Raw genomic sequence first — 12,833 nt, 5'->3', positions numbered from 1 at the left:
CTTGCGTTTTCGCAACGTATCATCGTCCTCGTCGTGCCTTTCTCCAAGCTTTCTTTTTTGTTGTTGTTCGCGCGGCTTAATCTGCGCGGTCGGGCCTCCAGCCAGCGAACGTCCGTTAACGCGTTTCTCGCGCTCCGCGGGAAGCTCACCTCGACGAGTCCGATGAGCAGCCCCCCGACGCTGATGGCGAGTCCCGTGCCCAGGGCAGCCGTGATGCCGGCCGCCTCGCGCCAGGCTGCCTGGGCGAGCATGTGGACGCTGCTGTGACGGCGCAAGTACGGCAGCCCGTCGGAGCCCTTGCCCGGTCCGCCATTGGGATCTTTGATCGGTTCGCCATTGGTACCTGCGCGAAGGAAAGGAACAACGGTCAAACCATGTTCATAACGAACTGCACTCCGTTTCAAATTTAGCAAGTCTGCTCTTGCTGCTCGCATTAGAGAAAAGAGAGAGATAGATAAGAAAGAAGTGCGTCAGATATGAAAAAAGGAAAAAAAGAAAAAGAAAACCGAATTCGATGAAACATTAAGTCTCGCACTTTTATGGCGACAAACTATGAGGTAATTGTCAGATGAAGTGCGTTGCAGATATGGACCCACCTTACAGTAGGGGGTTGCAGAGCGGCACCATTAAATCCTCCGAACCCTTACCCCACTAACGAGCTTTGGGAGAGAGCCTTGGCCAGCTCCGACCTCGAGGATCAGCAACGGCTGATTGCGAGGGCCCAGGACGCGGCCCGAGCTCAAGGCATTCTGGAATGAGGACGCCTCTCCAAAGCTGCCTTCACCCAACAAAAATGTTTATTCTCTCTCTCTCTCTCTCTGACGGAGCGAGACGTCACTGTATACGAACAGCGGCCACAGTGTAAATTACTAGCGCTCGTGACCAAAACGTGTAGTGTGTCGCGCACTGGAAGCACGAAGGGGCAAAAAAATAATCCGTCATTTAACGTGAATGCTGGCGTCCACGAGTCGTAGCTGTAACATACGCAGTATATATTCAGTAACATACGCAGATAAATTACAGAACGACATTGCATTGTGAAACGCGGAGTGAGACTTCCGCGGCCACACTATTCGTGCAGCTTCTGCAGCTATGTGGCCGCTATGTGTAAACAGAGTATATGAAGTTCGTGCAATAAACAAAAAAAAGTTCAGTATATGAAGTAATTCGGTATATATATATATATATATATATTATACATAAGTTAATAAACTTATATGTATATATATAAGCTTATTAACTTTTTCCGATGAGTTCGTTATGCGCGATGGAAGAAAGTTGAAAGCGACAACGCTGCTGATGATGAAAACATGTCTATCTACATGTAAAGGCAAATCTCGATGGGGCTTTCCGGGGCTCATTTTCGGCGATGGCCCGGGCCCGCCGGATCAGTGCCGGGCGGACGTACTATAGGTGCCGTCGCGAAGGGCGCCTACCCACAGGTCTGTGGTCAATTTCGTAAGCACCGAAGTTGCTGGCGCGATCCGGAAAAGGCGAGGGGATAGCTGCGTTGATGGGGCACGTGAAACCCCTTGTGGCGTCATAAGCACCACAAATGGAGCGGAGCGCGCGGAAACCGATTCTTCGATTTCCTACGCACGTTTTCAAGCGGCCGGGCGCATTCGCCGGTTCAAATCTGGCGCCACATTGATGGCATGCGGCGACATGCAGCCCGCAACGCAGGCGCACAATTTGAAGCGTACATAAAGAGCAAGTAAAAAGAAGAAAACTAAATGTATCCTATTGAAAAAAGGTAGCTGTGAGCTGTCTAGTAAAGTTGTTTTAAAGTGAAAATAGGTAAGCATGGTGGTGGTGGTGAAAAACGTTTATTTTGCTCTATTTACATATGGATTTAGCGGTTCTTCAGATGGCTTCTTCCATCTTGATTTGCAGGGTTGGCGCCCCTAGTCCAGGGCCCCACTGAGGGTAGCTGCCGTGCGCGCACGCCTTACTAGCCGTAGCTGGACTTTCAAGATGTCGCTGAAAAGCATCCTCTCCCACTGTTCCGCACTCGGGTTTTCTATTATAGTTATCTCTTTTGCTTTTTGGCAGGCCCACGTGATATGATATAGCGTGGGCTTGTCCCCGCACCAGGGGCATGTATTCTCATATTGGGTAGGGTAAATTTTGTTTAGTGTGTATAAGTTCGGGTATGTCCCCGTTTGTAGTTGCCGCCAGACTACGGCTTCTTCTCTGTTGAGTTGTTTGTCTGGTGCCGGATATCTCATTGTGGCGCCCCTGAAGTAGTTTAGCGTGTCAGCATATGTTTGGCCTACCGGTTCTGGGTCCATATGGGGACAGTGTTCTTGGACGCCCGGTTTGTTGCGTAGTCTCGAGCTATCCTATCTGCCTCCAGATTTCCCTCGACACTCGGTGTTCCGGTAGCCAAACTATCGCATGTTTGCTTTGCTTGTCTGTGGGTCGGCCGTTAGAGTGGAGAATGTTCAGCGCTTTGCGGCTGATCCTGCCATTCATGTAATTCCGGCATGCTTTTGCGAGTCTGTTAGAATCGTTAGGGATTTGCCTAGTCGATAGCCCTCCACTGCCGCTAGAGCTACGGCCGCTTCCTCGGCTTCAACTACCGCGCGGTTCCGTATTGACGCGCTGGTGATTTCCCTGAGGACCGTCGCCACTTTGTGCTTATTGCCTTCTTACCCTTTGCCGGTGCATGTTGTGGCGTCAACATACACGAGAAATGGTTAGGCAGCTTTTTTCAAGCGCAACGCAGGTGGCGCCACATGCAGCAGTGCCGTCCTCTTCGCGCTCTTGATTGGCGATTTTAAATCTTTCGGCAGCGGTGGCTGCGGTTCGTTCGTGCTGTTCGCTTGCCGAAAGTGGCCCTGAACCACCCCTCGGGCTTGGTGAAATAACATAGTCCGCGGGTAGCATACGCTGTTATGAACATCTCAGCCAAGTTCTGCTGTCGTACGCGATCCGTGGAGCTCGCAAGCGGAGCGCGAAGTCACCTTTTTCTCAGACGCTCTCGTTTCAAAAACCCCATGCTCCTCGCTCTTTTCTGTGTGCTTTATTTCGTCGTAAAGCACAATCCAATACGCGGCTGCTGTAGGTCGCTGCGCTCAGCTACACGGCGGGCGCCGCGAGGTGCCGCCACGAGTCCAGTGGCTAAGCGCACTGCGGCTCTCTGAGGACAGCCGCGTTTGGCTTACGTTTAGCGCGGCACAGGCACCAAATCGGAAATTTGAACTGCGCGCCACGGTGACGTCTCCGCCGTAGCCTTCGCGGTGCAAGGCATTGGAGCAGGAAGGGGAACACAGCTAAGGCCGTGTTTGATTGCCGATAACTCCGCTTCTGCTAAACGCATTGAAGTACTTCTCGCGGCAAAGTGGTTCTGAAATAGCCCACCTTCACTTCAAATGTATTTCTCCACTTCGATAAAAAGTTGTTCAGGGCCCCTTTAAAGTTGGAGCGTTCCTACTTCGCTGGAAATCATGTTGCACGATTTGAACGGCACGAACGTCAGTTAACGTTTCGGATTGTCGCGTTCATGGAGTTATTGACGGAGTCTGTTTTAGAGTGCAAGTGTTTCCTTTTTTTTTTAAGGCTTTTTAGCATTTTCTCCCCTCTTGCCTCTTTGCAACTTAAATATGGTACTGGCTTTCGGGCTACGGCGGATGCTGTGCATTTCCGTTACTGACTCGATATGCGGTCGCGATATTATATCCCGCTTAGATTTAAAATTGCCTTGCCGCTCGGAAAAAAAAAAATGTAAGGCCGACGGGAAGTGGAGACTCGTTACGAAAAATATTAAAAAGAAACGAATGAGCGAAGCGTAAAATCATGCATTGAGTGCACAGTCTGGAATTGACACGTGTAGGGCGTTATCGCTCACCAAAAGCAAATAGAATGCTCTTACATTTAGCTTGTTCGCTACCACCTGATAACTTCTTTTTTTTTCTTTCTGTCAGTCTTTCACTACCTGTTCTTAGTTTCGTTTGTTCTCGTTATTACTCTTCCACTTTCTTTCTCACTTAAAGTTGGCATTTTCCACAGACTCTTTGCAGCCGATGGCAGGTGGCGAACCTCCGGCGTCATCATCCGGCGGGATGATTCGTTGTGGGTCGCATTAACCCTTTAACGCTATTGCAACGGGTTCGGAACACATAAACGAATTAAGCGCGGAAACATATTTGACGCTGTAGGCATAGAAGCACACACATTTGTGCACCGGGTCATTTGTTTACAAGGTCGAGTGTCAATGAATGTGCACGCAAGGCCCGCTGGCCCGTATACAACTTACTACAGAGAATCAAGGAAACTGCGAAAGAGAAAAGTGCTTTATGCTGAAGTTACGTTTCATAGGCTCCGAGATTCAGTGATAAACCGAGGATGAGGTGGCACGGACACCGCTGTCAAACTATGTAGGGTGTCTCAGCCGCCATATGGATCGTCCTGCGCCAGCAAGGGCAAGTGCATCTTGTATAAAATGCACATGTCGTTCGGAGTTCACTTGACAAACCGTCAGTGATTTTCTAGCCATGGACGTAAATTGGTTAACTGAGATCACTTTTCTAACTTCCTAACTGTTGTCCTAATTGTCGAGATATCAATGAAAACCTCGCAGAAAATCGCAAGTTATACGTCGAAAGCAGGAGTTTCCAATAATGTACATATCGCGCATTTATTTTTTTGCTTTCGACGAATAGAGAACAGTTAGCGAGATAAAAAAAAAAAATGCCACGTCACTACGAAACCGTGCGCACTGAGGTTTCTGCAGAAGAATTAGCACGCATAGGATTCGTGTTGGATTCGTGTTGGATATGATTTTTGCATAGGATTCGTTCGTGTTGTCCACTTCTCCACTCTTGTGTCCTGTCTGCACGCTTCACATCTTTTTTGCATAATAGGATATCAGTGCCATGAAACAGTTCTCAGCGGGAAAACAAGATTTTCATCTTCAGGCTCGCCCCAGTAGGTAGCGTACGTGTTTCCCTGACGTTTAAGCGCAATAGTCAGATCTTTTGGCACGTCGTGTAAAAAAAAAAAAAAACACTCTTAGACAAAGGTACACACTTCGGGGTGTATATCTGCCACACAACGATAATCGGCATCTGCGTTGCTTGCGTTTCCTTTCTTGAAAATGCCGCACCCGCTACTTTCCTGTCGCGAATGCTATGTCATGCTGATAACGCGCATGCCGTTCGCTACTGGGAAGTACCGGGCTCACAGCATTAAAGGGTGTAATTTTGTTTTAGAGTGCAACCGTGCTGCTATCGTCGCTTATCGGCCGAGTAGCAGATGAACAGCTTGCTTTCCCACTGAACACGCGTTGTGTATCTGGCCGGAAACATCCCCGTTTCAACACCTCTTGCGATTCTCTACAGCTCCCTAAGTGTCACCTTGACAACGAACAGAACTATAAAAAGTTAGGTAATTATTTTTAAATAAACAATCGGATGTCAGGAAATCTTAAAATTCCGACGTTTCTTAACAAGGCTCTGAGCAGCAAGCATTTGGTCTTATTGACGTAAATGTTCCGAGTTTTTGTAAAGCTTGGTGCATGATATAGCTTGGACACCCTGTATATATGTGCGCTAGCCAGTTGCGTTCAGTACTTGTCGTGACGTCATGGGGGAAGCGACCTTTTCGTTTCGCGGCGACATGAAGGGCACGTGGCAAGTGCACGTATACGTCTTTGTGGGAGCAGCCTGCATGAAACTTTGAGATTGTTTTCGAGTTATAGCTCGCGAAAAAAAAAAATTGTCCCGAGTCCACGCTATAGAATTTATTGCCCTGCCGACCGCCAATGTCTGTCGATGACTGCGCCGAATTAAGCACTTCGTAAGCGACATAAATGTGCACGCGACACGGGCACAGCTGTAGACCTGAGACGACGCGTTTCACGTCTCTTACGTGCATTTGACATCTAAGTGGTCTGAGCCTCTTTCAGTGGGCATTATAATGATTGTCGTGCGTTTATATGTGGTTATATTTGTGTTCACCGCTTGGCCGCACTCCAAGTTGGCCTTTATACGAAATTCCCGGGTATTTGCTTTTCGCAACTCAAACTCTTTATTTTCAATGTCGCGTGGTTTAAGATTTTTCTTTTCGTATAATGTACTGAGGGCTTGGCTTTCTTTTTCGAATTATGTTCCTTAAATTGGCAAACGAATATATCGTTCGACGCTCTGTGTGTTTCCAATTTTGCTTTGAAATGGTTCCGAACTCGTTTCGATGCCCATTTGAGGAAAGTAAAACAACATGAACCAATGAGAGAAAAAAGAAAACAAAAATAAAGGAAAGTATTTGCGCAGTAGTTGCGACCTTGTTAGTTTAATGGTTAACGATAGCACTGCAGTTCTCTGCGAGTCGCAGCGAAAAGGCTCAGTGCGCTGCTGCACAAAAGTACATTCTGTACGAGTATGCAGCTGTGGCACGTTTTTTTTCTTTCTTATTTTTACTTTAATCTGGGTCGCAAGTGCGACGTATTCCCCCCGTAAAGCTCTGCCAGGTCTATATCTGCCGTATTCGTCGCATGCATACACGTTTCTCTGTTTTCAACCTTTTTTTTTTATGCCCGTGTCGTTTTCGTTTAATTTCGCACGTATCTTTTTCTCGTTCGCATTTTTTTTTTCATCGCGGAAACTCGGTGTTTTTCTACTGCACACGTTACTGCAGGCGTGCATACGATGCTCGCCACCTTTCACAGCTGAATGGTATCTGTTGCCCTACAACGGTGCACGGCTCGGACAGCGAGAGGGCGTGCTATGTATCTGCGCACCAACTGCGCCTGGCCGGCGACAAATTGCCAGCTGCGAAGGAAACACACGGGCTTAATTCTGCGCTGTCTAATTACTGAGGTGAATTGCGGTGCCTGTGTTCACAGAGATATTCGTGCCCAGAAGAGGGCAACCAGGAAAACACACTGTCTCCTTTCAGAACGCTCGTATGACGAGACGCAAATGTACTGTCTGAAAACCTCACTAATAGCATTACATCGGAGGCCATTCTATTTAAGTGAATCACCGGGACTGCATCCAACTTAAAGCCATGCAATTTTTTTTTAAAGGTGGCATAGTTCAGTGCTGTTATAACGTGCGTGCAAATACACCGTAGGATATTTTCTGAGGAAGCCTTGTTCGTATGAGCGTCTTATTTCTACTGTCATTTCGTGCTTTACATGTTACAGGGCAACTCCGGCGATTTTTCGACGTCCGCTGATGTTAATAAAATTTTGAATATACGTTTTCTGGTGCACTCTGATTATCTGTGCCAAGCAATATGGCTGCAAGTCATTTAGTTTTCCCGAAAGTGAATTTTAAAGATTGATTGCGTTCCCGACTCATGACTTCTTACTGGCCACCCTGCGTTTGATACGTCAGAGACTACACCGCCACTACCGCTGAAATCCTCGCCTAAATAGCCGCTATCTAGTTTGGAAACTCTGTAAAAGCTCCCTGTGTCGTCAGGAGACGTCATCAGCTTTGCTTCTCTGGCGTTAGCGTCACGTGTACTGCGTGCTTAGCACGCTTTCTGCGTGTTTACATTATGGTGGTGCAGTACCTGACGTCACACTAAGCAGCTACCCGTTTCGGTTTCGCTACTTCGTCTATTGGTTATTTAAAAATATTGACGAATTTCTGAGCAAATTGAACCGACCTACCGGTCACAGGACTGTCAATGCCATTTGAAGATGAAAACATCCTAATATGGTGGACAAAAAAAAAAAAAAAAAAAGAACACGCCGGCGTTGCCCTTTAAGTAGTAGCCCTATTTTGCTCGGACTGTTGCTACGAAATATTTAAATGCGCGGGAATTTTTATGCCTACCCAACGCGGAAACTATAGTCCGTCCGTCACGTAGGGCGATTGCTTTAAACATAAGTTCCGCGCGGCCGCACCATGCGCAGCTACCGCCGGAGTACGGTTAATAACGATTCGACGCGGATGGATAAAGCGCTAAAGATACGCAGTTGCTGCCGGAGTACGGTTAATCACGGTTGATAACGGTTCGACGCGGATGGATAAATCGCTCAGGAGCGACAACGGCTTATAATGATAGGAACGTCATCAGCACCACCTGGCGCAGCCGCCTGCAGTAGTTTGCGAGCGTCATCGAATCACCTAGCGCCGCCGTCCGCAGCAGTTGGTGTCGCCGCAGTGCTGTCGTCTATACTGGCCGGATCAAGTCTGAGAACATCGATATTGACACCGGGATGCGTGGAGATGAGCAAGAGCGTACTTAGACAACTCCCAGAGGAGTTTCTGGTTGATTCTTTTTGTAACATTCTGTTGTTTAGACTCGTGAAGTATTCGAGTGTATGTTACACATACGTATACGCTGTGTTGTAAGTTATGTAGATATTTTATGAGTCATCCGTGCCAGACAGCATAACTGAAGTACTTGAACTGAATTACTCAAAGCGGCGGACATAACTTGCGCAAGAACCGACATGAACAATCAACTAATAATAAAAGAAAGCACGTGTTATGCATTTGTGTAATTACTTTACGGCACCCATTGCAACTTACGAATTGTAATCGGTGAGACTGTAAGGCGTCTCCACTTGTAACGAGTTGTGAGGATGACACCGGATTCGTGACATGCACGCCGTCGAACTGGCAGTAAAAATGCATTGTTTCACTTTATTACAAAGAGCGCATTTTAATGCACTGAAACACCAAGATGACTGGGACGCCAGTGCACTTCGCCGCACAGCTTGGAAAATAATATGTTGAAACATGTGTCATGCTCAGAAACAGGCGACAACTAAAAAAAAAAAAAAAGAAAGAGAATAATTTCGTACAGTCTGTAAAAGAAAAAAAAAAGAAGGAAAGAAAAGCTTCCGGTATACTTGGTTTAAGGGCTGAATCTTGCTTGCAGAACTGCTATTTTGGAGACTGTCGAATTTCGGCATATTAGCTATATTTATTATTATGTCGCCTTGTCCTGTATTAACAGCTCATCATCTTGGCTAGGTCGCTGTCTAATTGGCTGAGAGCGTATTCATTGTCCTCTCGAATTGGTTCTAAAGCAGTCAAAACTAAAAAATAGTGGTGTCCGACGGGGAGGGGGAGGGGAGAGAAGGTTAGTATTCTGTAAGCGTCCGCCTGTGGACACGACAATTTCGGCTGCTGCTGAATAAATCCTGATTGGCTGGGTGTGTACGAGCGAGTGTACGAGCGAGTGTGAGCGACTTTAGTGGAGAGAAGGAAGAGAAAAGTACAGTGCCTTTACTGCCTCTCGTGCGAGGGCACCTCCACAGCGCTGCACGGCTGAGGGAAAGGGATAAAAAGAGTAAGGGAGAAAGGGAAGTATAGGAAGGCGAAGCGGCTACAGCCGTCCGCACAGGTCGGCCCCACTCGCACCCCAGCCCAGCCAATCGACGGCAGCCGAAATGATCAGTGCACTAGGTTGCCGCTTGTAAATACCCCACCCCCTCCTCAGGATAGCACGCCAGGTATAACGCCACCGAGAAATAAAACGATGCACCTCGATCCATGACAAGCTATGGTGCCTAACAACTCGAATGGGGCAAGATTAAAAAAAAACAAACAAGAAGCTAGTAGGTCGGGTGGTTACGTTCGCTTTGAAATGAACTGGCCTCTGGAGTAAAAAAAATGAGAAGTGCGCTTTGCGTGGAGTGACTAGTCAATGAACAACACTAGCCCGTCTTCGTTGTGCAAGTGGTGCATGGCTGAAGTTATTATTCTTAATGATCGAATTAAATGTATCTTATTGAAGCAATAATTGTCGAAAATGTGACGTTGTTTCGGAATTAATATTTTTTATCTTGCCGAAGAAATATTCGTCACGTCGAAGAGCTGCACTGAAAGCCACGCATACAAAATATCAGTAAAAATAAAATGAATGGGCACGATGAAAAAAAAAATAAAGAAGAAACCAAGAATAACACAAAAGATCTGCGTGTCACCGCAAGTTTCTGAGTCGCAGCACGATAACTTTCTGTCGCGGCGCGCGTCCGTGAACTTGCCTTCGGCAGCCAGCTTGGCCGCGGCCACTTCGACGCTGACGTCATCGCCTGCCTTGCTGTCCCCAGCTGTCATGGCGGCGCCGATCGCAGCTGTCGTCAGGCGTCCGCTCCGCCGGTGTCATTCAGGGCCCTGCGTGAACGACCGGTGTGACGCAGCAACATTTTTTGACATTTGCCTTCCGCGCGTTCGCGAGTGCCGTTTCCCTGAATATCTATCCGCGTCCACTCGCCTCCGCGGGAGTCAAGAGCCGAGACCGGTGGCGGAAACGTATGCTCTCTCTGACGTCGTTTGCGAACCGAGCCATATTTCCTCAGCTTTCGTACCCCCCCCCCCCCCTTTTTTTTTTGTAATGAAAAACCATTTCACACGCGAACGTCAACCCCGTTTCCTGAATCTAGCTTTCTGGACTGGAAGCTCTGCCGGCTTGCGTTGTAGGTACTTTGTCGAAAAATAGCAAGTTTAGTTCCGTAGGCAGTCTCATACAATTTGTGTATGAGGTAAACTTTCCTTTTAATAAGTGCAATAACATTTTCTTGCGTGAATTAAATCTTTCCTGAATTAAAAAGAAATTACATTTGTACCTCAAGGGTCCCGATGGTACATTACATGGGAGCCAATTTGACTAACTACCTGACCTCGAAGCCGTATCAGCTTAAACTAACAACTAAAATCTCCAGGTATGACAAGGGCGCTTTGTCACTACTTGAAAATAACACTAAAGTGCCGGCAAATAAGCAAAAGAAACAGAACAGTAAAGGTTGTGGTGTGACGCTACTATTTAATAACCATAGCACCACAACAACACTCTAAAGGGTCGTTTAACGATAGCACCAAATAATATGAAGCTCTTCTTTCCCTCCCTCTCTCTCTCTCTCTTGTGCCATCACAAAGCTCAACGCATCATTTGAATTGGATAGGTCCAATTCCAGATTCAAACGCGATAAGCCTAACGCAAAGCCCATGGCAGCGTTTTTGATTGGCTGAAGCGAGATTTAGGTTGTAGATACTGCAGCAACTCAATTTCTGTTTAATTAATTACTACAGAGAGAAAATTTTACTCAAGTAACACTGCATAACTTCTTTTTTGTCCGGATACACTTTCTATGGCAAAAAAGTAAGGTTTAACAAGTTCATATAACTTTCCTTGAAGCGGGAATTCTTCGCGCTTTCCCACGGAGTTGGTTCCCACCGCAAAAACCGCGCGATGTAATAACTGACCACACGTTCACGTAAGGAATACAAAACTTAAAATTTAGAAGACATACGTATCATACTTTAGCTTATGTCCCGTAGGCGCTGGCGTGAGCTGTATCATTTGCGGACCAGCAGAATTGGCCTAAACGCCGTAAAAATTTTGCCACAACAAACACACACACAAAGAAAGACACGAATCGCGTCACAAGGCGCCATTACGCTGAAACGCTATTTCATTCTCACAGATAGTCATGCCACATGACTTCTACGACATTGTCAATACTTTCTTTTTGTCTTTACTTTTTCAGTTTGGTGCTCGCCCCGAATAGCAGCAGCTGCTACGTTCCCCGTACGATCCCAGCAGCCGTTTGGACAGCGCCCTTGAAAGTGCTGCTTCGCTTTAGCTCCATATACGAAACGCTATCGCAGTACTTGAGCCAAACACTTGCTCTGTCTACGTATTCCGTTGTCCCTGGCGTCGATGTAGTGTTCATTGCAGCTGACGATGAGTCACAACCTACGACGCTGCTCAGATGACAATGCATGAATTCTGATCCATCTGCCGCTAATGAATCCAAGCAGTGCCACTGGGGAGATCGTCATCGTCACTATCATTACGTACAGCTAATGCACGTCAACTGATGCTTATATTGCTAATGGGTCCAGACAATGCCACCGATGGTCATGCGGTGCCAAAGCATCACAACTGAGCCAGAAAGTAACGCATTCTCTACGGTTTGCCGCACTTTGCAGCTATCACGTTCTATGGTTTTGGCTTACTAAGCAAGCGAAATCAAATTAGGTTAAACTGCTTGGAAAGCCGTCGCGGTTCTACAGGTACCAGTTACCGCACCGGTACCGGTCGAGGACAGTATGTCCATTTCGCGCGTACACAACAACAACGACCACAGTTGTACACGGTTGCAGTACGTGGCAGTGACGGAATCGGTAATACAGTTCAGAGTTCCACTCTTTAGGAAGATGACGTTAGAGCTGTAAACGGTGTCGGAAACGCAAGGACTGTGAGGGAGGTAGAGGAAGGGTGGGGTGTTATTTTGACCACCCACATGAACTACACTGCAGATAACCTACCAAGTGTCATTCATTCATTCATTTATTCAGTGTGAACACCCCAAAGGCCCTCATTGGAGGTTATTGCAAAGAAGGAGGGGGTATAATCATCACGATCATCATAATCATCATCGTCATCCTATTTTTGTGTCCACTGCGCCAGGACAAAGGCCTCGCCTCTCGCAGCGATCTCCAATTAACCGTGTCTTGTTCTAGCTGATTCCAACTTGCGCCTGCGAATCTCCTGATTTGATAATACGTACCCCGACGAAATACTTACCAGTATCATATAATCAATAATAACAAAAGAAAAAGGCAAGAAGCTTACAGGATGTAAGTGCTTTGCATCCTGTATTACAGCTGTGTTAGTAAACTACGCTTTTGTGATAGCTCAGTGGCCGCTCTTACAGTGGAAGCAGTTTTACAGTAAGCCAGAAAAAGACACAAAGACGGCAAACTGACGGCAATGCCGTTATCAAGATCCCACAGTTCCCACAGGCTTTGACGTCGTTAGATTTTCATATTGTGCATTCGAGCCTTTTCAATTGTTTGTTCGTAAAGTCGGAATATAGCTTTCATATTGAAAGAAACAAAAGATAAAACTAAGCATGTTTC

At 46.8% G+C, this 12,833-nt stretch overlaps 1 protein-coding gene across 3 annotated transcripts in view; it reads right to left on the bottom strand.

The window, feature by feature from the left end:
* Positions 1–12,833, bottom strand: part of LOC142575601 (solute carrier family 35 member G1-like) — a 78,293-nt gene that overhangs the window by 3,917 nt on the left and 61,543 nt on the right. For all 3 annotated transcript variants that reach the window (XM_075685089.1, XM_075685087.1, XM_075685088.1), the window contains 2 exons: positions 9,953–10,082; positions 150–343 (listed from right to left, as the gene is read on the bottom strand). In XM_075685089.1, the coding sequence (XP_075541204.1) occupies positions 150–343; positions 9,953–10,025 (267 nt within the window). In that variant the 5' untranslated portion in view covers positions 10,026–10,082. The remainder of the gene's footprint in view (positions 1–149; positions 344–9,952; positions 10,083–12,833) is intronic.

Source organism: Dermacentor variabilis, chromosome 3 (assembly GCF_050947875.1).
Source record: "Dermacentor variabilis isolate Ectoservices chromosome 3, ASM5094787v1, whole genome shotgun sequence".
Lineage (NCBI taxonomy): Eukaryota > Metazoa > Arthropoda > Arachnida > Ixodida > Ixodidae > Dermacentor > Dermacentor variabilis.
The sequence above is the reverse complement of the archived record's forward strand: the minus strand, read 5'-3'. Positions and strand labels throughout refer to the sequence as shown.